Source organism: Oryctolagus cuniculus, chromosome 11 (assembly GCF_051225735.1).
Source record: "Oryctolagus cuniculus isolate XC-2025 breed Fujian yellow rabbit chromosome 11, ASM5122573v1, whole genome shotgun sequence".
Taxonomy (NCBI): Eukaryota; Metazoa; Chordata; class Mammalia; order Lagomorpha; family Leporidae; genus Oryctolagus; species Oryctolagus cuniculus.
In genome coordinates, this window is record NC_142877.1 from 73,190,646 (window position 1) to 73,216,676 (window position 26,031).

Sequence of the window (26,031 nt, forward strand, 5' to 3'; positions counted from 1 at the left end):
TCCTCATAGGTTTTTAAAAACATACTGAACAGAAGAACGGTTAGTTTAATATTCAATCATGCCAATGCTTCTACACTCATCTAGTATTTAATAGCAAAGAGGAATCTCAGCATTAAATAAAGTAGTTACATGGATCTCTAGTTTGAAAAACTTGAGCAAGGGCCCATGCACATCATCTTGAAACCAAGTGCCCAGACTGTGGGGGCCTGGCACCAGCTAGGCACTCAAGAACATGTGTTGAGGAAACAAGCTTTGATAAGTATCTCCCGATGCCACACTTCCAAATAGAAACCATTCTTGCAGCTCTGCCTCCACTCTCTTCCTTTTTGGGAGGATTCTCTCCCAGCAGGGAGGCTGCTGATAAGATTGAAATCTCTGGGAACACTATTCTTTAGAAGTGAAAATGCCATGGCAACATTGCTCAGCATCTGCTGCCCATGAGTTAAATAGGATAATTTTCTATGACATCATCTGGTCTGGGGAAAATCCCTATAAATGACTTTAACTCTGAGTATCTGAGGATCTCATTAACACTTCAAGCTTGTCTTGCCTCCCCCAGCCACCCACAAGTGTAGATTTTCACCATTTCCAGGCCTTACTTAAAGCTGCTTAGGCCAAAATGACACTACAAGGAATCATGGTACAGTCTCCAGCACAAGCCTCTAGTGGAACACTTGTTAAAGGTGAACTCAGAGATGTTTCATTAATGCAGGTTAGAAGATCACCACATTCTACATGACGAAGTCTTGAATATTATTTGTAGTAACTTAGTTATTTCACATATTAGTGGTAGACAACAATAAAGACATACATGAGGGAATGATTACAGTTTTTCTTTGATCTTGACACTACTTAATTTTTTAATTGAGTTGGTAGCACTAACCAGTATAAATGATTGCAAATTAGAAATATAATCCTCTAACACCATTTACTTTGTAGATAGCTCCGTCAACATTATCTTACCTTTAAGACGAGGTTTCGAACAGTGTAGTTGTCACATTCATTTACACTGAGAACCAGAACTTCCACTTTCCCATATATCCCTCTCTTTTCTGGCCAGTAAAGGACACATTTCTAGGGGTAGAAAAGAAGAACAGATCAGATATTGGTGACTTCTATTAGCTTAGCTTAGGAGTATTTTTCATTCAAACATCTCAAAAGAGTTTTTATTTCATTAATTGAAAAAATTACAATTTTTATAAACTATAAAAATACATTAAACCAATGAATTGTACATCTTCAACAGGCGAGTTTTATAGAATCTAAATTATAGCTCAATAAAGTTGCTTTTTAAAGAAAATGCTCAATTTCTACATATGACTATTAAACACTGTTACTATTAACCCCATACAAAAAAAAAAAAAAAACAAGACAAAAACCAAAAAACCCAAGGTAAAATTTTCCAGAACTCCATAGGGAAATTAAAAACTAAATTAAGAAATTAAGATTTAAATATTAGAGTCTGCCACTTGATGACCAGAAATAGAGGAAATGTTCTCCCAAGATGATTGAGGCAAGTCACAATTTACTGCTTCATCAAACTCGAGTACAACAAGAGTTTGGTAAACTGTTGGATGCCATAGATAAGGCAGGCCTAATGGCCATTCATGCATCTATGATATTATATTTTCCAGGATCAAGTGTCCCCCCCCCCCACCGGGGAAGGCATTGAAGTAAATGTACAATAAAATCCTATTTAGAGAGTTTTTATAGTGGATCATCTTTGAAGGGTTTAATAAGAGTCACAATAATTCCATTACAAGCAAGGCAATATAGTGTGATGGTTGAGTGGAGAATTTGACTCAGAAGCCTGGGTCCAAATGTTGATTCCACCACCTAAGCTGTGAATGCATGAGCCAGATCAGTTTCCTCATGATTTCTCAGAGAAAGTACTTAGGAGAAAGCCACACTTTCAGGAAGCACTTGGAATATGCTATTGTTACTATTACTATTATTACATCTTAAAATTTTCTTATTACACTCAGGCACCATTATTAAGAGAAAACAGCAAAACATGAGATTCAAGCATAAATAAAAGCTCATAGTATTTATTATTCTACTTTTGAACAGCTACAAAAGAAATACATACTTTTAATCACATACTTTAATGATTAAGAATATAAAGATTGGAAGTTGAATGTCATTTTTCATTTACTGCTTTCAGTGGAGATCTTTTAATATCGAGGACACTTGTGTGTTCACGTCCTTGTCAAAGGCATACAGAAATAGTTGAAAAAAATTAAATATGTATAGATTCAAAGTGTAGCCAAAGACCACAGAATTAAAGGGAAAGAGTGTACAGTTTCAGAAACACACCTCTAGGGTTCTGTCACACTGAGTTCTTGGACCAACTATTCCACATGCAAAAGCCATGGAATAAGTCCCCTCGCCTAGATGGATCACAATTTCTTGTACGATAAGACAGCTTTATTTCCTCCACATTTTGATCCATTTCCAAAAGAAGTAAATCATCTCCGCTTGAATTGCATGCCACCCAAGATTGCCACTTAATCCGACTAACGCGTTACTGCGGCTAACTTAAAGTCAACATTAAGAAAAGAAAACCTTTCTGAAAATTTCTTAGTTTGTTAAGGTAATCATACTAACCAATTTGCCTGGGTTCTTTCACTGGAGCATCAATTATTTCACTGCAAGACCTGAGCTATTGTGTATCTTAAAACCCATGCCTCCTGGATGATTCCAAGAAAGTGACCAAAAATCTTGGTCAAAGGAAGAGGTGTGCAGCAGCAGTGCAGGAGTTTGGCCTAGGTAATGGCCATGGTCTATCATCTGCCCCATGCAGCAGGACCCCCACCTCCTCCCCGCCCCGGAAGGTGGCTCCGGAAATCAGGAGGAAAAGCAGTGAGGCAGGAGCTCACCACCCGACCTGACACCTAACAACAAGTGCGCAGGCTTCTGCACCTACTTGGTAAGTGGAAGCACTGCCCCCTTCTCTCCCAAGCTGGGAGGTGGGGGGTGGGGGGAATTCTTCTTGAATGTTTTTCTTGACTCTTAACCAAAAAAGCAATTGGCAGCCAGCTCCCAGCAGACAATGCAACTTGACTTGTTCATTCAAACAACCTTTAATTAGCACCCCATCTCCTTTCTGAGATACAATAGCTTATTTTTACACACTGCATTCTCTCCCCAATCCCCTTCAGAAAAAAGTAGAGAAAGAGAGCAAAGTGTGGGTGCTTCTGCATAGGAGGTGCGGGAGAGCTGCAAATGTAGTTGTTTTTAAACACAGGTTCATGTTCAATTTCCCTGGACAGCTTTTAAGAGTTTCTTTATTGTGGTGCTAATAGTGATATGAAAGGGGCAGAAAATGCAAGGAAGGAAAACCGCCATCTTACATATAATATTGTGAAACTACATTAATCGTAGGTAATTAAAAATAACACTCTATCTAGCAGATTCTAACCCCAAATTGTTACTTTTCTTCTGCTAACTAGGCTGATACTTTCAGCAAAATTATTAATTCTAAGAATACGTAATTTAGGGGAAAACAAGGTTTCAAAGAGGATTATTTGCCTCTTGTGTAAGCAAATATTTATCAAATCCTAACTGAAAATGAAGTAGGCAGGCATAGAGGTTAAAATCCATTAGGTTTGTCAGCTGGAAGACCATGTCTTCACCACGCCCCTGTGTGACCTCATGCCCCTACCTGGCCACACCTGGGTGCCCACCATCCAATCAGCTTAATTAAACACTCCCCTTTGGAAGTGGGTTAAAAGCCCGGAACACAGTGTGTCCCAGCCCTTCTCTTCTTCCTTGGCCTCTTGCCAGGAGGGGGCTTGCTATAGCCCTGCACCTCCAGGGCGCGTGGCCTTTGGGCCATGTGCTCCAGGCTTCCTGGCCTAGATGCTCCTCCATGTAGCTGGTTCCCGGTGCTCGTTATGAACCCAGATTTACCTCTCTCTCTTAATGAAGCTCTCGCTCTCCTATGCATCTTTCTCACTAAATAAAGGCTTAAAACATACCATGCTGCCTCGTTTATCTGTGCGGGTATTTACAATTCTTCTCTAAATATTAGGCAAGACCCCTCTTGGGCTTATTAATATTGGGGATTTATTAGTAAGCATATGGTGAAATTGCATGGCACCCCAGATAGCACTTCTGGGGATCTTTAAGGGGCCTCATTTTTATATACATTTTATGGGGTCACCTCTGATTTCATATAGCTGGACATGAACCAACTCTTAGGAATCACTGGTTTATAGCAAAAAGCAGAATGTGATACAAAGCAATGCAAACTCATGTTTTGCTGATCCCCTTCCCCTGCTTGGATTCTTCCCTCTTATCCTCACCATGTTAGGGTTAGAAGAAGGTCTAGCTGGTAGTTTAGTTACCTGGAAACAAAATATTTATTTTTAGCTTACTTTTTAGATCCTGTATATTTAAAATTTTGTTCTATGAGAAAAATCAAGCCACTCTAATGTGGAAAGCGGTTCTACATAAACCAAAAGAAGGCGTTCCATTTTATTTGCGTTCTATTAACTTGTAAGAGAAGGATTGAATGGGTCAGATTATCTAAAAGCATTATTATTGTGGTTATACTTAATGTTATAACTTCAGCTAAATATTGCTTTCATATGCATAGTGATTTAATATTAAAAACACTCCCAACATAATACCATTTAATATCTTTCATAATCCTTTGAGGTAAATAGTGAGTACTAGGAAATATTATTTATTTATTTTTTAAAAAATATTTCTTTGAGGGGCTGGTGCCATGGCTCACTTGGTTAATCCTCCGCCTGCAGCACCGGCATCCCATATGGCTGCCGGTTCTATTCCCAGTTGCTCTTCTTCCAGTCCAGCTCTCTGCTGTGGCCCGGGATGGCAGTGGAGGATGGCCCAAGTGCTTGGGCCCTGCACCCGCATAGGAGACCAGGAAGAAGTACCTGGCTCCTGGCTTTGGATTGGCGCAGCGCCAGCTGTAGTGGCCATTTGGGGAGTGAACCACCGGAAGGAAGACCTTTCTCTCTGTCTCTCTTTCTCTGTCTATAACTCTGCCTGTCAAATAAATAAAAAATAAAAAAAAAATTTATTTGAAAGGCAGAGAGAGAGAGAGGGAGAGAGTAGAAGAGCGAGCGAGAGAGAGATCTTCCATTTCTGGTTCATTCCCCAAATGGCCTCAATAACTGTGGCTAGGCCAGTGCCAGGAGTCAGGAGCCTTTTCCAGGTCTCCCATTTGGGTGCAGGAGCCAAGTACCGGGGCTCAACTGCTTTCCCTGGTGCATTAGTAAGGGACTGGATCAGAAGTAGAACAGCTGAGACTTGAACCGGCATCCATATGAGATACTGGCATTGCAAGCAGCAGCCTAACCTTCTTCGTCTCAGTGCCAGCTCCAAAATAATAAGATTTAAAAATCATTTTATAGCTGTAGAAACTGAGGTTCAGCTGCTTTGGTGGTGGTGCTGTGGTCTTTGAGAAAATTCTCTCGGGAGCTAGGATGCTCTGAGAAAATACCACTTTCTGAATCCAGCTGTCCACCTTTGATTTTCACACTGACTTAACCAATCCTGCTCAATGACAGCATTGAGCAACACCTCTTCTTCTCTGTAAAATGTGCTGAGGCTGAAGAAACACTGTGTGTCCTTGGTCCACTCTCTAACTCAGCCCGACCCTTCGGTTACCACCTGTTGAGTTATGTGTTCCCCAAGTTGTACCTATACCAAAGCCTTTTATGGCCACTGTACTCCTTATTGAAGCCTAGTACTTTAATTCACTATGACATAAATCAAGGAAATAATAGGGTATGCTGGGCTCAGAGAACAACCACCCAAAGTACAGTGCTTTGGCATATTGAGCAGTCTGAACTCTGGGGGTGGAGGAGCCCCAGAAGCAGCCCCGGGCGCAAAGTCTGCCTTCTACCCAGCCCCCAACTCCCTGTCTCTGGCCCTTCAGTCTCTCCCAGAGCACAGGGATGGGCTTTTTTTGAAGTTCCCATATCTGACTACGGGAAGTTCTTGCAGAAGCCATGGGCCTGTGATAAGCCTCCTCCCCATAATCTCCTCAAATGGGGAGATTAATTCTCCGGAAAGAAGACTACAGTTGACGCCACACCCAGAGCCCAGAGGAACCTTGCCCAGTGCTATTGTCTGTCTGTCAGGGCCACTCATGTCTCCTAAAAATCATGTTCTCTTTCTCCAGAGCTGCCTGTAGCCCATTTCCATCCAAGCGTCTAAATCTCCTTGAGTTTTCAGGCACTCACTTTCCACTCTTGCGATGCTTCCGTGCACGGCGTATGTTTGTATGCCATATCCCTGGGAATCTGCCTGTCGTCAGCTTATTTTGGCCGACTCAGTGATGTTACCATCAGAGGGCAGACAGGGAGTTCCCTGGCCCCCAAGGGCATTATCAGCCTCAGAGTTTCCCATCATCCTTTTTTTTTTTTTTTGACAGGCAGAGTGGACAGTGAGAGAGAGAGAGACAGACAGAGAGAAAGGTCATCCTTTGCCATTGGTTCACCCTCCAATGGCCGCTCCGGCTGGTGCGCTGTGGCAGGCGCACCGCGCTGATCTGATGGCAGGAGCCAGGTACTTATGCTGGTTTCCCATGGGGTCAGGGCCCAAGCACTTGGGCCATCCTCCACTGTACTCCCGGGCCATAGCAGAGAGCTGGCCTGGAAGAGGGGCAACCGGGACAGAATCCGGCGCCCTGACTGGGACTAGAACCCGGTGTGCCGGTGCCGCTAGGTGGAGGATTAGCCTGTTGAGCCGTGGCGCCGACCCTCCCATCATCCTTAATGGCTTGGACAACAGAGCTGTCAAATCCCAGGTCAGAGATGCAATGGGATTAGGCTGCCTGGGGTTGCTGGACAGAGTGAGGGTGAGCTGTGTTTTCATTGCCATGATGAGTGCAATGTCAGAGACCAGGCAGTCTTGCTGCTGATATTATGGTGTCTTCAGTCTCTTTGTTCCCTGCACTGAATGGATTCCATTTTGTGTTTTGGTAAGCTGAGTCTTGCATAGGATCCCAATTTCTCTGATAAGTCCAGTTTATGCCCCTGAACCCTGTTGCCCGCTGACACCACCGACAACATCAAATAATGTTTGATTCTATTCTGCCACGAAAGTTGAATATAGCAATGGGTCCCCACTGTCTTCACACTGGGCTGGCCCCTACATGACCCTCCTGACCATGTTTGGACAAACTTTCTTGTTATCAGATTTGGTTTGCTCTTTTCATCCTTACTACAAAGCACGAATCCTCTTCTCCACTCCACACTGATATCCAATTTGAATGTGACTTTCCCATCATAGTCTCACTCCAAACACTTCCAAATTGTCCATTATTCAGAACAAGCAGATTCCCAATTTTTTTTTCTTTAAATCAGTTCTAAAGTATCCATCCATCTCCTCTTTCCTTCCTAAAGGGAATGGTTAGAGATCGAAACCTTGACCATAAGCAATCATACACACCATTCTCCAGGCATAGTCGCTTCTTGCACTATAGCTTATTCCCTTACCCCCTGCCCTGGAAGTCAGCTCTAAGACCTCGGCATGTTCCTTAGGTTCCTTGGGCCTCAGTGTTCTCATTCTTAGTGTGGTTTACAAATATGCTTACTGTAAGGTTTAATTTCTAAGCACATTGTTAATGCTCAGGAAAAACTAGTTATTTGAAAGATCAAAGAGCCCAGTTTCTAGGTTTTCTATGTATATTTGATGAAGCTTCTAGATTACTTAACTTGAATGCCATTGTTAGCTAATTACAAACAATGAGAATATGTATGTGCTGGCCTTACCTGCTAAGCCACAGTGCCAGCCCCATGTATTTTCATTTTTTATGCATTTAAAATATAACAGAGTACAATTAATGTTTTGTTCTTATTATGTTATTAGAAAATTCATTTTCTCTTCAGATATAAAGTGTGAAAGACCCACTTTATTTTAAAACGTATTTATTATATATGGAGTAGCCAAATTTTCCATTTAAATGCACATCAGATTTTGTGAAACTTAAAGCAGACATGGGTCATATTTAGTCAATATCTAAATAGCAAGACTTTCTTGGGATGTATTTAATTAAGCAAAAACACCTAGAGTAGCTGTAAACTGACTTAATGAGGTCATTACTTGTCATCTTTTGCATTTGTAAGATTCTTTCAGGCTGTTATCTATAAATTTAAAAATATTTGTGTTAGGCTATTAGCAATAGTAACTAATATTAGCATAGCACATCCCAATATACAGTTACCCATATGTAAATTATGTTGATCCCTTTCAACATCTTTGCAAGGTACGAAATTATATTTTCCCATTTTACAGAAGGTCAGATTGAGACAGGACCAGAAATTCAACTTTAGCTCTGATACTAAACCATGTGATGTTTGCCCTGGTATCCGATCTGCCTCAGTAAATTATTTCCAAGCAACAGTTATGTCTTTGAAGTCATCTTCTACCACTCTCCCCTTTGCAAGTTTAACTTCAGCCAGCTGGCCTCCTTGCCCTTCCTCAAACATGCCAGGAGTCTCAGGGTGTTGTCACTGTTTCTTCTGCCTTGCGCCAGATCTCACTCCCTCATCTGTTTTGATTAGGAAGCCCACAGTCACCATCTGATTTGATATTGCAAACTGCCCCCCCATTTCTTTTACCCTATGTTTTCTTTTTTCTATAGAAAAATCAGTGATATGATATGCAGTAAATAACAGATATATAGAATGCTGACATCACTGTATATAACTATATATAATAGTTATTCATTGTGTCTCCCCCTTTTCGATTGTAAACTCTATGATGGGAGGAATCTTTGTTGGTTTTGTCAATAAAGACACAATTCAAGTATCTACACTAATGCTTGGTAGTAGATTGTGATAAATATTTGTCAATTGAATAAATCCTATACAAAATCAAATGCAACATGAGCTACTGTCTCAGAAGGAAATATGCACTGAATGTCATTTAGGTTAGCTGGAGAATTCCTGATTCTGAAAGTGATGGTGCAATTAGACAGGTATCTAGAGAACACACAGGGACCATGTTGTTTCCAAAGTTCACATCATTTAACCAGGTCATTTCACTTCTAGAAAGTGGTCTTCAGGAACTAATCAGAGATGAGGACAGAAAACCAGAAACAATCTAAGTATCCACTAATAAGAAAGTGATTTTTAAAAATAATTCCTACATGAAAGGATAGTTGAGGTTTCTGTTTTGCTCTTAGGCTATATTGTTCAAATTGGCACAGTGTTTTCTTATGCTGACTTATTTATTTCATCTGTCTTAGCTTCCAGTCTTTTAAAACCTCTGATATACATATTTTGGGGACATCACCGTCAAACACAATATGTTTTATGACTTCTGTGTATGATGTGTTGCTTGTTTCTTCCTGGAGCTAGTCATAGTCACAAATACTGTGATAAAAATGTTGACTCTTTTTATTGTTCATTACTCTTTCAATGAAAAAAAAATTCCATTCTGCCTTGACTCTCCAAGATGTAAATATACGTCATACTACTGAGGAGCTTTGATATTTTACAGATCAAAATGATAGTGACAAGTTTGGTTTAAAAGAAATACACAGTAGACTTCACACTACCAGGAAAATGCTGTTTATCAAAAATGTGCCAACTTTCAATTGTGTTAAGCGTCATTGTTTGGAATAGACAAAAATCATTTCCTCTAAAAAAAAAAAACGTAGGTGGTGTTATCTTTACAAGTTCCCAGGCTTTATGCTTTCATGAACCTTTCTACTTTCTAATAAATAAAAAAGGATTGATTGCCATCTTTTATTTAATAATCCGATACTCTCACTTTTTATAAAAAGAGAATGAACCAAAAATGAATAAATGGAACTGAAAAATCGATTTTCATATTATAATAAATGAGAAGAAATTTTGTTGCTCACAGATTTGATCTCCTTCATTTAGACAAATCTCAAGAGGGTAATTCCCCTAGGAGGAAAGAAGCACTGAGAACAGAGTTCAGGTTGTTCTAAGATGAATTATACTTTGTTTACTGCTTCCAACAACTGAGTTATTTTTTCCTACTGTAAATCTTCTTCATTCAATACCTCTTTCAATTCTTTCTTCCTCTAAAATACCATAAACCATTGTAGGACATCTAAATACTTTTATGTATTTTTATGTACTTTTATGTCTTTTATGTATTTTTTGGTGGAAATTCTATGTCTCTTTAGCTTTAATTTTGTTTTTTCATACTTTCAAAATTGTTAACTAGTTTTTAAAAGCTGCAGTGTGATTTGTAGATACAATTCTAAGAACATAGTGATATTTCTCCTTTCCTCCCCACCTCCTTTCCACCATAGCTTTTATTTTTTTGATCATTTTGATTTTCTAGGTAATTTTTAAAACTATGTATTCTGATTCATGACTTACTTATTCAGTTATTTCTAGCCTTATAAACTTGTCTAAATTCCAGCCTTAAAAGCCTGTTACTTTAACATCTATTTTTGTTGTTTTTTTTTTGATTATTTGAAAATCTTTTGTGTCTTTTTAAATAGTAACATATTTCTTTGTTTGCCAAATTATTTATTTTGTTTTATGTGCTCAATTATTTTAAAAGCCTCTATTTATAATATTTGTAATTTTATTAGTTTAATTTCTTGTAGATCTAGTTCTACTTGTTGCTTCTTCTGATTTTTCCTTATGGTATTTTATTTACCTGTGTGTCTTATAATTTCAACTGTGAGATTACACTTGGCAGAGTTTTTCTGTGGCAATTCTATCAGGTATATGCTGAGAGTGATGCATCTAGAAAGGTTTTGCCTTTATTTCTACAAAAAGTAAAAAAAATGAAACCAACATGCTATTATTTCATTACTCTATCTGGTATTTTCTGGTTTTTGAATTCTGAAATTTCTTGGCTTTAAATAATCAACAGTATTTTTCTTTAAGCCACATGAAAGTCAAACTTAGATTGACTTCTAGTTATAGTCTTATTTTGACAGGCAGACTAGTTATTTAAATTTATGATTTGAGAGGCAGAAAAATGCAGAGAAAGACAGGGAGACACACACAAAAAGAGAGAGAGAGAGAGAGAGAGAGAGAGAGAGAGAGAGAGAGAGAGAATGCAAGAGCCCACTCCCATCACCTGGTTCACTTCCCAAATGCCTGTAATGACCTGATTGGGGCTGCAGCTAGCAAATCAACCCAGGTCTCCCATGGGGTGGCCGGAACCCAACTACTTGAGACATTAGTGCTGCCTTCTAGGGGCTGAATTAGGAGGAAGCTAGATACAGGAGCCAGAACTGGGTTCCAATCCAGATACTCCAATGTAGGAAGCAGGTATCCACCGAGTAGTCTCAAATCTGCCCCTAGCAGATTCATTTTTATGGTCAACCTTTACACTGAAGGTGTAGCCCTTGCTGGTGCTCACTTTATGTAAAGTCTCATTTGTAACTCCTGGCTCCTGCAAGCCCTGATTTTGTCTCTGTTGCTTACTTGGGCATTACAACACAAGTAAGGTATTATTCTCTGGATTTACACATTTTACTCCATTTTGTCCACTGGAATTTCTTTCACTTTTCGCCCAAGCTCTGCTATGGGTGCTATTTTTTATTTGATCCACTGGAACTGACTTTGTAGTGGGAGTTTATCCCAGGCTCCAGAGTCTGCCATGTTACATAAGTTCTACACACGCATGCAGACATGTATGTACACAGAGAACACAGCTTGTAAACTTGAACAGTCTCTCCCACTGTAAAGGTAAAATGTCATATATGTCAAACAGCTGTGCAGGAATTGTCACAGTCTTGATGTGTTGACAGAATGGCGCTGGGTGTGAAACAACTGAAGAGTACTAGTGGCTGCGCCACCTCCAGCTTTATAGATCAGATTCACAGAAATGCACTTATTAGTACGCTACACAGTGAATTAAGAATGCAACTTCATCTGTTGGCCACAAACAGACTTGGGTTCCAAAATTAAATTTCAGAAAAACACATTTCATCTGTTGCAGCCGAAATGGAAACAAAAAAGGGCAAAGTTTGAAAAACTTACAAATTGCTTTCCGGTTAGCATGGGTTCTATCAGGCTTAATTCTATCTAATTAAGAGCAAGATTATACTATACTCAGTGCTTATAACTCACAGAAAGACACAGGGAAAGCTCAGGGTTTCCGAAGTCTTGTGGATCTGGTAAAAGCCTCATGTAGTAATTTTGACAAGAAAAAAACATAAATGCTAAAATGCTGAAGTCAGACTCTAAATTATCCCAATAAGATGCACTAAAACATAAGCAGTGGGTAGGATGGCAAACTTTAGTAGTTACACACTTTTATTTTACTGATGCAAAATACAGAATAAGTATTGTGAAAGCTTGATCCTTAGCAAAGACTACTAATATGGAAATGGAATCTGATTTTTGTCTCTTTATTGAGTTTCTTATTATGAAAATATTGAAAGAGTTGCTTGGTTATTATAACTTCCTCCCTTTTCCTCTCCAGATCTCACTTTGTTTAAATGTGGTTCACCGTGGCCACCCTATTTAATGGCACAGTCAACTCTTTCTCCCCCAGCCTCTGTCTCTAGGCCAGCATATTTAATGCACTTGTCCTAGTCTACTGTTTCCCCCTATGGCATGTATCCCCTCTAATAGACTACATTATCTATGAATTTACTATGCTTATTTCTTGCTATTTATCTTCCCCCACTAAAGAGCTAAGATATGCCAAGGGCAGGGATTTTGGTATGTCTTATTTACTAATATATTTATCTCCAACAACCAGAATGACATCTGTCATGTAGTAGATGCTCAAAAATTCCTTTGGATATGATGAATGATTTTTTACTTCTCTGGGAATAAATTAGGCTGAAATTCATGGCCCCTCATTTTCTTACTGAGACATGTAGATACAAATGAGGTATGTATCTACCAGGTATACTGACTTGTCTAAAAGAAGTTGCCATTCATAGGATAATATCAATTTTCATTATTAGGAAATGTAAAAGGATCAAGTCTTTAAATGTCCAAAAGCTTCCATTTAAACAAATCAGTTATATGTACATGGTGATTTTCCTTATATAACATCTCTTCTATAGTAATAGGACATGGGTAATATTTAGAACTTGACTGAAGATCATACCTCATTTTTTTCTTTGAGTTTGGTGATCATAACAATCACTGGGCTGTCTTCCTGCCAAATCATCTGCCAGAAGTCATTCACAGTGTTGATCATGGGGCCCTGTGTGGCAATAAATGCTTTCTCCTTGCCACTGTAGCCCTGGTTGAAGTAAAGAGACAAAAAATATTGGCTTTAAGTTCATTCCGTGCAGTGAATGTGTAGGGAAAAGATCTTTAGCGCAAAAAACCGAGCTCCCTGATAGCAACAGTCAGTGTCAGGTTCACTGACTGTAGCCCCAAGTTCACATGGTTCTTCTTTCCAGTGAGTCAAGTACAGCCTATGGTAGGAGGTAGTTAATGCTCAGTCCTCATCAGAGCATCTGTGTAGGGCCATAGACTCATATTAAGGGTGGACTCACCACTAGTGTTGAGTGTGACAATGACAACAACAACAAACCTCCAGTGAACAAGTTAAATCAAACTTAATCTACTCTAAAAAAAAAATTCCAAATAGTAAGCTGACATGCTCATCAGGAAGAAATTTATATTTATTTACTTACCCTAATATAATTAGCATTAATATAGGTGCTCAATGAGTCAGTTACATTTTTGGGTCTTAAACATACTCTGCTGAGGGGATCTAATGAAGAAAACAAGAAAGAATGCATTAAATAGATGGACTCATTTTAAAGTTCCCCATAACACTAATGATCAGTAAGGAGTGCATTGTTAATTCAGACTAATGTTCATCTCTGGTGTGTGTGTGTGTGTGTGTGTGTGTGTGTGTGTGTATGTCCACCTCCTGACCCACCTGCATTTATTGAAGGAAATGTGTACCCCATCTTGATACTTGTTCCTGATACCAATATCACTCACAAGCTTTAGATAATGAGTTTCTACGAATGCCATTTCTCATGGAGCTCTCTGATTCTTGACCTTATTGTTCACTTGCTCACTTTCTCTTCTTTCTTGGATTTGGAATGTGCACCAGGTTTCCCCAATCCCATTGCTCCTCTGTCCTCCCATTTCTTCCTATGTTATTACCTTCTTTCATTTCATGTACACTTCCAGGCCTGGCCTGGCCTTGCCAGCTCGTGTCCTGGCCAGATCCTTGATCTCTCAAGGTGAACAATTCATTATGTGCCTGACACTGTGCTGTCAGGACTGGAGGAAAAGGTGGCACCAACCAGGGAAACAGAGAGAGTGCAAAGAAAAATACAATTCATTTCAGTGAGTTCTCAGTCTGTTCATAAAATAACTAATTGCCTATTAGATGTCACACTCTGGCTTTACACATATTATGTCATTTGATCTTCATAAGCCTTTAGGAAGGGTATGTAAAATAATGGGCATTCCTTCTCCATTTTTCAAACAAGAAACAGAGAGGTTACATAATCTGTCCAAGAGTATACTGCCAGGAACTAAGTAATGGAGTTGAATCCATGTTGCCTAACCCTAGAGAAATCTTTAGCCCCTAAGCTATGCTGCTTTTCTACTGCTAAGATGCACACATAAGCTGGCAATCACATACAACATACTATATCTTTAGTTTCCTTCTCAAGCGACAGACAATTAAATGCCTTTCAGAATCCTTTCTCAGTGACAGGTGGAGTAAAGACAGAGGTGCAGCAAAGAAACACCCATTCTCCTAGTCCCAGAACTTATAATAAGTCACCAGTCACCATTTTTATAGTTCCAGGCCAAGTGAGAAAATCAAAGAGGAGGTGAGGTCAGAGCACCAGAGGAAGAAAGTTAAATAAGATATAGAGGTACCTCAAGAAGTTTGTGTCCAAGTGGAATTAGAAGATAAATTTATTTTGCTGCAAAAATATTTTTGAAATCCATATATAGATTTTTCATATATACATTCCTATGAACTTCTTAAAGAGCCCTCAAGCATGTGAATGAGAGTTGGAGATACTTAAAAAGCTAAAAGAACTTAGCATAACCGGTATTTTAAAAATTAATTTGATATAGAGAGTAAGCAAGTGAGTACGAGAGCACTGCTCTTTTATATTGGTTCATTCCTCAAATGCTTGGTATTTTGAAACTCAATTCAGGTCTTCCATATTGGTAACAAGACCCAACTATTTGCATTACAATAAACTTTTTATTACATTTTCCATAATTTTTTGAGGTACTCTTTCATTATTGATATTAAAGATAATAAAAGCCTTAATTAGTTTCAGAAAAATGACTAACCAGTAATAAGGACAGAAGGTGCAAAAAAATAAAGCAACAAATTCTTTGACATACCTTCTTAAAGAAGGTTGAGAATAGTCCCCCCACCTTGAGTGTGGGCAGGAAATAACGACTTCTAATGAGTAGAATATGGCAGAAGGGATGGTTTGTGACTAGGCTGTATAAGGCATCAGAATTCCCTCCTTGCTCTCCCTTTTAGGCTGTTTGCTCTAGTGGAAGCTACTGCCATATCTACAGGGTACTCAAGCAGTGGAGGAAAGGGCCTCATGGTGAGGAACTATGCTGATTTCATTTCCCTTGGTTAAATTCCCAGGAGTGGGATGGCTGGGTCATATGGTAGGTCTATGATCAGATTTCTGAGGTAGCTCCATACTGTCTCCTACAGTGGCTATATTAGTTTACATTCCCATCAACAGTGGATTAGAATACCTTTTTCCCTACATACCTGCCAGCATTTGTTGTTTATTGATTTCTGTATAAAAGCCATTCTAACTTGGGTGAGGTGAAACCTTATTGTGGTTTTTATTTGCATTTTCCTAATGGCTGGAGATTCTGAGCATCTTTCCATGTGTCTTTTGGCCATTTATATTTCATCCTTTGAAAAATGCCTGTTCATATCCTTATCCTGTTTCTTAAATGGATTGCTTGTTTTGTTGTTGAGATTCTTGTGCTCCTTCTATGCTCTGGTTATTAATCTTTTATCAGATGTATAATTTGAAAGTATTTTCTCTCGTTCTGTCAGTTGCCTCTTTACTTTGTTGAGTGGCAGTTGCTCAGGTTCTTTCATGATATTTCAGTTGAGAAGCTGGCCAGGGCTGTCACTGGTAGAGTTTTAACTAGCACTGGAAGATCTCTTCTATGAAGGCTTGCTCACATGGCTAGCGTCCAGAGGCCTCAGTTCCTCCCCAGGGGGCCCTAACATCCACTGTTTCCTTTGCTGTGCAGAAGCTTCTTTGCTTGATGTAATGCCATTTGTCTATTTTTGCTTTTATTGCCTGTGCTTCTGGGGTCCTATCCAAGAAGTCTTTGACTATACCAGTGCCTTAGATTGTTTCTTTTTATGTTTCTCTTTAGTAATTTGATGGTTTCAGGTCTTAGATTTAGATCCTTGATCCACTGTGAATTGATTTTTACATAGGGTATAAGGTAGGGTCTTGGTTTATACTTTTTTTTTCTTTTCAACTTTTATTTAATAAATATAAATTTCCAAAGTACAACTTTTGAATTATAGCAGCTTCCCCTCCATAACCTTCCTACCACCCGCAACAATCCCATCTCACACTCCCTCTCTTTCCCATTCTTCATCAAGATTCATTTTCAATTATCTTTATATACAGAAGATCAACTTAGTATATACTAAGTAAAGATTTCAACAGACTGCACCCACAAAGACACCCAAAGTATAGAGAATTGTTTGAGTAGTAGTTTTACCATTAATTCTCATAGTACAACACATTAAGGACAGAGGTCCTACATGGGGAGCAGGTGCAGTGACTCCCATTGATTTAACAATTGACACTTATTTATGAGGTCAGTAATCACCTGAGGCTCTTATTATGGAAGCCTCTTGAGTTCAGCAACTCTGATCCTATTTATCCAATTTTCCCAGCAACATTTGTTGACAAGACCTCTTTCTCCACGGAGTGATTTTAGCTTGCTTGTCAGATTGGTTGGTTGTAGATGCATAAATTAATTCTGGGGTCTGAATCTGTTCGCTTGGTCAATATGTCTATTCTTTTGCCAGAACCAAGCTGTTTTGATTGTAACTGCCCTGTGATAGGTCTTGAAATCAGGTATTATGATGCCTCCAACTTTATTTTTATTGTTTAGGATTGCTTTAACTAATCAGGGCTTTTTGTGTTTCCATATAAATTTTGAGTCAGTTTTTCCAGATTTGAGAAGAATATATTTGGTATTTTGATTGGGAGAGCTTTGAATCTGTAAATTGCTTTGCGTAGTATGGACATTTTGATGACATTAATTTTTCCAATCCAGGAACATGGAAGATTTTTCCATTTTTTTGTGTCTTCTTCTATTTGATATCATATGTTTTCTCTGACTTGTGATAACTAATATCCAGAGTACCAAAAATGTAATATATATGAGTGAAATTGACATTTTGGGATTTCATTATTGTTTACAGCCCTTGTCTATACTCTTCAGGAACAGTGGTTTTTCTACTCATCACTTGCTGAATTCTTTATCTGATGGAGGGTTAAAGTTGTGATTGTAAAGACAATTGAAAATACGTCACTGTAAAAATTAAAGGGAAAATAAGACAAGACGGAGGAGAGAGTGTGTGAGGGAGGGAGGAAGGATATGGTGGGGAGTATCACTATGTTCTTAAAACTGTATATATGGGCTGGTGCCGCAGCTCAATAGGGTAATCCTCCGCCTTGCAGCGCTGGCACACCGGGTTCTAATCCTGGTCGGGGCGCCGGATTCTGTCCCGGTTGCCCCTCTTCCAGGCCAGCTCTTTGCTATCGCCCTGGAGTACAGTGGAGGATGGCCCAAGTACTTGGGCCCTGCACCCCATGGGAGTCCAGGAGAAGCACCTGGCTCCTGGTTTCGGATCAGTTCAGTGCACCGGCCGCGGCGGCCATTGGAGGGTGAACCAACGGCAAAGGAAGACCTTTCTCTCTGTCTCTCTCTCTCTCTCTCACTGTCCACTCTGTCAAAAAAAAAAAAAACTGTATATATGAAATATGAAAAAAATTGCAAAAATTAAAGGAAAAAATGTAAGGAAAGAAGGTAGAGGGGTTGAGCGAGGGGGGAAGAGAGGGAAATATGGTTATCTTAGAATTGTATCTGAAATACATGAAATCTGTTATCTTTATATTAATAAAAATTTAAAAAAGGAAAAATGTTTATTGTATTAAGCTGATGATTTTTGGACTATTTCTCACATTGCAGTAAACAGATATCTGGGGAACAATGAAAAGCAGTCACAAAACACTGAAGTGACAGTTGTCATTATTGTTCTTATTGTGTTCACTATATACTAGACATGCCAGAAATGGAGCAGCTAACAATATTTTGCACACTTACCCCCTGGAATTCTATAAAGTGGGCACTGTTAATATTCTCTTTATTTAGGTTAGGCTATGGAGGCATAGAGAGCTTAAGTAATTTGCCCTGCCCAAGGTCACACAGTAAGAAGTGAAGCACAGATTTGAGCCCAGGTTATCAAATTTAGAACTGTAAACAAGGCCATCACCAAAGTTCACGTTGAGGGGCTGGTGTTGTGGCACAGCAGGTGAAGCTGGAGACACTGACATCCCATATCAGAGAGCTGGTTGGAGTCCCAGTTGCTCTGCTTCCCATCCAGCTCCTTGCTAATGTGCCTGGGAAAGCAGCTGAAGATGACTAGGTGGCCTGGGGCTCTGTCACCACGTGGGAGGCCTGGATGGAGTTTCACACTCTTGGCTTTGACCCGACCCAGTGGCTGTTGTGGCCATTTGAGGAGTAAACTGGTGGATGGCAGATCTCTCTCTCTGTTTCTCACTTTCTCTTTGTCATTCTGCCTTTCAAAGAAACAAATCTTATGTGTGTGTGTGTGTGTGTGTGTGTGAAATATGGTGAATATATACACCAAGAGCTTGCTCATCAGTCACAAGGATATTTGAAATAAAGATATATATATGTGTGTATATAAATATGTATATACATATTTATATGTATATATATGTGTGTGTGTATATATATATATATATATGTTGGTTGTATCAGGAGCTTCTATCTGAGACTTGATAAAGCTGATCTGATCTGTAAGGAATGTGATTTGGCAAGAGAAAGTCCCATTCTGCTCAAAACTTTTTAGAGACATCTGAAGGCCAAGATGCTTCTAGCAATCCAGATGTCAGTAAGTTCTAGAAATCAGCAGAAATGTCTCTAAGTGACACCCAAGGATCCTGTTCATAGAGGCAGACCTTCATTCAGTCTGACACAGAATACTTATCACAAGTTCCTGGTGTGTCCTTTTGGATGGCCTAAAAGAAGCAGGATAACTACAGAGATACTTTGCTTGGGCAGATAAGAACTGCCTGAGTCAAGATATAACTGGACAGTGGACAAGGAATTGGGATACCAGCTAGGCAACACTGAGATCTGGGTCTTGAGCTCTTACTGAAAACTCACCTACAGAGGTACCTGAGGGAGGCCAAGTGGTCCTGAAGCAAACTACCCTCTTTACAGCAGATAGTGGATCCCTGGAACATGCATCCAGTGTCAGTCTTATCACCCAGAACCCTGTGACAGGGGGCACCCTAAGGAGGTGGAAACATTCAAAAGCTCTCCATGGCACCCAAATCTCTTGAAATCATATCAGGTCTCTACATGTTCTGCAATAATTGAGCAGAAGCAGATTGGCCCTCACTTCTATTTTTATTTATTTATTTTTAATTTTTTTGACAGGCAGAGTGGACAGTGAGAGAGACGGGCAGAGAGAAAGGTCTTCCTTTCGCCGTTGGTTCACCCTGCAATGGCCACTGCGGCCGGTGCGCTGCGGCCGGCGCACTGCGCTGATCCAAAGCCAGGAGCCAGGTACTTATCCTGGTCTCCCATGGGGTGCAGGGCCCAAGCACTTGGGCCATCCTCCACTGCACTCCTGGGCCATAGCAGAGAGCTGGCCTGGAAGAGGGGCAACCGGGACAGAATCCGGAGCCCCGACCAGGACTAGAACCTGGTGTGCTGGCGCCGCAAGGCGCATGATTAGCCTATTGAGCCGTGGCACCGGCCAGCCCTCACTTCTATAAGCTACTCCCAATAAAGACCTTATCCCTAATTTTGTATTCATTTTTGAAAGAATGTCCTTCAAACAATGCAAGTTTCGGTTCCTCCCCAAAACAATATCTACCTCTAATGGTAAAGCCTTTTATTCTGCTTATAATTTACCATGCCTTTCATAATATCAAAGGACTTCTGGTAGACCGCTTTGTGTCCCTCAACTTTGTTTCCTCTAAGGGGCCTTGAACCCCTGTGGAGCCGCACTTTAACATTTGGAATGGAATTATCCCTTTATTTCTTTGCACATCTTTTGTCCACCACCTGGATTGAAATTCTTGGCAGACTACAGACTAATGAAGAAGCAGAAAGAGAAGGCCCAGCGCAGTGAACACACTCTACCAACTCAGCACGCACGGGTCTCGGCTGGGAGACTTTTGGCTGGACTGTGCCCGTCAGCCTCTTGCTAAGTGCCTGCAGTGCTATCTGGCATTTTGGCTGTGACCTGCTGGAACACACAATAACATGCATAGCTCACACACACACACACACACACACACTCCAATGTGTATGTTCAGAGCCACTAATCTTCCAGGATTCACCATCTTCTTTCTTTAGTAAAAGTTCTCAGGTTCTGCCAGGGAACTTGGTAGGTTACACAGCTGAAAATGTCCCTTCTTATCATCCTTTGCAATTAGTTTTGGCCATGTGACTAAGATCTCACTTGTAACGTGTGAGAGAAGTGATGTGTGTGAGTTTCAGATCATGGGATTTCAGTGAGGGGTGATGCTTTCCTCCTGTCACTTCTTACTCAGTCCTGCTGTGCCATGCAAATTAAGGCGACATCCTGGGGAAGGTGCAGCAGCCGAGAGAAGGGTCTAGATGCATAATGTGGCAAAGCTGCTGTAGCACCAGGCAGCATATACTGACACAGAAATACATTTCCAACTCCTTGAAACCACTGTTATTTTGGTTGTATTTAATACTATACAATACGTATTAATTTCTTTGTAAAAATATTTTTGTAATGCATACCTAGGTATGCATTAAATAGAGTAGGTGTATCTTGCACATCTACGTTTCCTGCATATTCTGATGTTAAATTTAGGGTTTCTTAGAGTTCACACATCCAATAAGTATCAAGGTCTGTAAAAGAAAACTTTTTAATAAGATGCTGAAAGGTATTCCTCTTAGTGTAACATTAAGTCCCCAGGCTTTACAATAAGCCATTAGAACACTTGCAGTCACTGGATCAGTTGGAATAGCACTAAACTGCATATTGCATTGATTTACTTTCTCTCTTGCCCTACAATAAATTTAGAGTCTATTCTGAATCTCTTTTCACTACTTGTAAGAAGTTGTCTTTAAATTACCTGCTGTGTAGTTTGTTCACAGACAGCATAAATACCTGATATTGGATAGATGTTTTTAATAGTGCTAGTAACATTGTTTTAAATTCTAAATTCCATCAAAAGTTGAAAGACCCTTTGTGGGCCACAATGTTATAGAAGATACGGCTATTATTTTTCCCAATATTTACATAGATTAGCTAAGATCAAATCATCCCTTTATAATTTTTTTTTAAAGATTTATTTCTATTTGGAAGGCACAGTTACTGAGAAAGAGAGAGAGAGAGAGAGAGAGAGAGAGAGAGATAAAGATCTTCTAACTGCTGGTTCACTTCCCAAATGGTTGCAACAGCCAAGACTGAGCCAAGCATTTAGAACCTCTTCCGGGTCTCTCACATGGGTGCAGAGGCCCAAGCACTCGGGCCATCCTCTGCTGCTTTCCCAGGCACATTGGCAGGGAGCTGGAGCAGCCAGGACTTGAACTGGAGACAATATAAAATGCTGGCATTGTAGGCAGTAGCTTTACCTGCTACACCACAGTGCTGGTCCTATATTTTTTTTTTAAAGATTTATTTTTTATTTATTTGAAAGACAGAGTTACAGAGAGAGGTAGAGACAGAGAGAGAGGTCTTCTATCCAATGGTTCACTCCCCAGATGGCTGCAACAGCCGGAGCTGCGCCAATCTGAAGCCAGGAGCCAGGAGCTTCTTCCAGGTATCTCACATGGGTGCAGGAACCAAGGACTTGGGCCATCTTCTCCTGCTTTCCCAGGCCACAGTAGAGAGCTGGATCGGAAGAGGAGCAGCAGAGACTAGAACTGGTGCCCATATAGGATGCCGGCACTTCAGGCCAGGGGTTTAACCTGCTGCACCCCAACACCAGTCCCCCTATAATGTTTTTAAATGAGTACACTCTGAAGTTTTTGAAGGCAGGGGTGTGCATTTTTCAGTTTCTAGCACTGTAGACAGTACATGTCTATTGTATTGATTTGTTGGTCTCTTATTTTTAAAAAAGTTAGTACTACGCATCCTCTCTAGCAATTATTCTATTGCTTTTCATTTCTAGTCAGGTAAACTTCAGACAGTTTATAACATTCATGCTTTCTACTCTTTGTCTGCAATTCAATCCTTGTCCACTACAGCTTCACAGCTACCAAGGCACTCATGTGCCCTACCCTGGTGTTACGTAGAAATTGTTGTTGCTAAGTTACAAGCGACCTTTTTGTTGTGAATGCAGTGAACCCATTATGGGGTGTGTGTGTGTGTGTGTGTGTGTGTGTGTTTAATGTCCTCTGTGTGGCATTCAAAAACTGTTGACCATAATATCTTTTTTTGAAGTTCTCCCTTCCCTCTGATTCTGGGACACAACATTCTGGTTTTCCTGCAATTTCTTTTATGGCCTCTTTTCCATTAAAGGGTCCCAGCTGCCTCCCAGGGTCTGCATCAGCAGGAAGCTGGAATTGGAAGCTGACCCAGGACTCTAACCCCCGCTCCCTGATGTGGAGTGTGGCAGTCCCATCCGGCAGCTTTAAGGCCTGCCCCTTGATGGCTTTTTGTTATTGTTTTTCTTTCTTTAGCATGTAACATTTATTTATAGTGAAAGTATCCAAAATCCAATCTTCTAGGTATTTTTTTAAATAGAGAAATATATGGTACATTATTTAGATAATTTAGATTAGGCTGTGTTAAAAAATGAAAAGGAATTCAGTGCCCAAATACATACATAATGGAAACATTGGATTAAACAGAGCTGAAACCTGATTTTGTACTTCAGGCTTCCCAGGGTCTTCATTATGCCAAAGTACTTGGTGAGTTTCTGAGAAGGCATTAGATGTAAATCTATTGTATGTTGAATTCATTTTGTCATAATTACTGTATTAATTACATATATTGAGTGTTCAGAGAGTTAGCACTACCCCATAGAGCTTTCTGTGAAGATGGAAATGGGCTCCGTATAGTCCAAAAATGTTGCCTGTAGCCACTATGTCTGTTGAGCTGTAGGTAGTATGGACTGAGCAACTGAGTTTTAATTTTGATTCATGTCAGTTTAAAGGTACGCAGGCATATGTGGCCCATGGTTGGTCTAGTGGACAGTGCAGGCCTGGAGGATGACGTCCAAGCTCCTTGCTGAGAGGGATGCTCATAGCTTCCGTCATCTGCTCCCACAGCCTCCTCAATGGCCACTTCCCCAAGTGTCCCACACGACCTAGCCCATGGGCCGAGGACAGTCTCTCAAATGTTCATATTCTTGTGCAGTCTATGCTTTTGTGTGTATTGCTTCCTTGGTCCACTGTGCCTATTAAAGCCATCATTGTTCCACAGGGCTCAGCTCAAGATATACCATGTTTCTGAGGCCTTCCAGGCAGAATTAGGAATTCACTTCTTTGGGCTCCCTGAGTTTTAGTTCAGTGTTTATCTTCATGAATGTCAGTGCTGAACATTTCTGTCTGTCCTCAATGTGTTACAGCAAGCCCCTGGAGGGCAAGGTCTGGACTTAATTAGCTTCTGTATCCTTGGAGATTGGGAAATGGTTTATTGAGAGTTAATATCAGAATTAACTTCTACCAGAAAGAGTTGAAACACTGTTTTTGACTTTCTTGATTTTTTTTTCTTTTCTTAGCAATGGAGACAAGGAAACTTTCAGTACCCGTTGATTATTATGTTTCCACAAACACCCTAAATCACTTAGGCGTGAAAAGAGGCCCATTTTTCTTCAGTTTTTATAACTCCTATGACTTACTGGGAAATACACTTTATAAAATGCTTAAAAGTACTTATCCTGCCAAGCCCAATAAAACTTATTCTGGAAATTAGTAATTTACAGTAATTTCCAAGAGGTTTCCAAATACTTTAAAAAAAAAAAAGCAAGAATACAACCTATGAATGAGTAGGGAAAAATGTAGGTTGTCAACTAAAACTTTTCAATATGTTAGTCTGGACTAACAAAAAGTCAAGGATTAAAAAAAGCTACCATCATCACCATCATTTTCATCACTACAATTATAATTTTATTTATGTTCTATATTTTAAGTCTATATTTTGGTAAATTCACTGTGATAATTTTTGAACACACATTTCTGAGGTATATATTAAATCTTTAGCATATCATTTATGATATATCTGGTCAGTATCAGTAACAATTACAAATGATAACTGAACACTGCGCATTTTCCCTCCCCTTCTGCTTTGCCCTTTTATCTCCTTCCCCCTTCTTCCTCTTGCTTCTCTTTTCCCTCCTCCTCTCCCACTCCTCTCCTTGCTTTTTCTCTTTTCCTAACAACACTTCTGAACATATATATGGGCCTGGTGTAAAGACCACATGAAACTTCCCCAGCATAGTCTTCCTAAAATGCCTTCTGGCGAGCGTCAAGTATTTTATTCAACAGACAAAATGATACCTGGTTCCTGACAGTTTGATTGGCATCGTATCAGTTCCTGTCAAAGTCTGCTCTGTGCTTAAGATCATCTTTCCAGGAAGAAATAAATATTTGAAGCTTGAAGTCAAGAGGAGAAGCCATTAGATGGAGGGAAGCATGTCACTGCTAGTGCTGGAGAAGCCTGGGATGAGAGGAACAGAACGACTCTCCCGAGGTAAGTGGGAAATGAGCGGAAAGGCAGGGACTTGGCCACGCCACCGAGGGGACCAGAGTCAACTCTAAATTCATTGTGGGAAGAAGACAAGACTCCTGGACGGCACTGTTCAACGTGGTGCCGCTATCCACATGTGGCTAATTAAATTTAAGTAAATTAAAATGAAACTAAATTAAAAAATTAATTCCTCAGTTAGAGATCCTTCAAGTGCTCAGTTGCCACATGTGGCTAATGACTATGGTATTGGAGAGTCAGAACATCTTCATGTAAAAAGTTGGTTTTGGCAATTGAGAATAGTGGTTACATGGAAACTCACTTTTTTTTTTTTTTTTTTTTTGAGACAGGTAGAGTGGATCGTGAGAGAGAGAGACAGAGAGAAAGGTCTTCCTTCCATTGGTTCACCCTCCAATGGCCGCCGTGGCCGGCACGCTGAGTCAATCCGAAGCCAGGTGCTTCCTCCTGGTTTCCCATGCGGGTGCAGGGCCCAAGGACTTGGGCCATCCTCCACTGTACTCCCGGGCCACAGCAGAGAGCTGGACTGGAAGAGGAGCAACTGGGACAGAATCCGGCGCCCCAACCGGGCCTAGAACCCGGGGTACCAGCGCCACAGGCAGAGGATTAGCCTAGTGAGCCGTGGCGCCGGCCGAAACTCACTTTTTAAAAACATCTGAAAATTATAAGAGAAAACAGGGCTCTGAGAGAGCTGCTTTTGAAACTGTGAACTTTTTTTTTTTTTTAATTATTTTTTATTTATTTGAAAGGGTTACTAGAGGTACGGCTGGAGCTGAGCAAGCTAGCAGCCAGGAGTTTCTTCCGGGTCTCCCATGTGGGTACAGGGCCCAAGGACTTGGGTCATCCTCTACTGCTTTTGTAGGCATATTAGCAGGGAGCTGGATTGGAAGAGGAGCAGCTGAGACTCCAGCCAGTGCCCATATGGGAGGCTGGCACTGCAGGCTCCTGTGAACTCTTTTCTATACAATTGGTGCTCCACTTTTCTGGAATTTGTTCTGGGGTTGATGATGGATTCATCTTCAATTAGATAGGAAAGGAACTAAAACTAACACTAGCTGAGGGCTTACTAGTAGTTGGAACCTTGTGATCATTTTGTACATGCTGTCATTTAATTCTCCCAACAACATTGTG

At 40.2% G+C, this 26,031-nt stretch overlaps 1 protein-coding gene across 7 annotated transcripts in view; it reads right to left on the bottom strand.

The window, feature by feature from the left end:
- Positions 1 to 26,031, bottom strand: part of PTPRR (protein tyrosine phosphatase receptor type R) — a 287,862-nt gene that overhangs the window by 20,201 nt on the left and 241,630 nt on the right. For all 7 annotated transcript variants that reach the window (XM_089308692.1, XM_008256786.5, XM_051845666.3 and 4 more), the window contains 3 exons: positions 13,586 to 13,665; positions 13,048 to 13,185; positions 964 to 1,074 (listed from right to left, as the gene is read on the bottom strand). In XM_089308692.1, the coding sequence (XP_089164818.1) occupies positions 964 to 1,074; positions 13,048 to 13,185; positions 13,586 to 13,665 (329 nt within the window). The remainder of the gene's footprint in view (positions 1 to 963; positions 1,075 to 13,047; positions 13,186 to 13,585; positions 13,666 to 26,031) is intronic.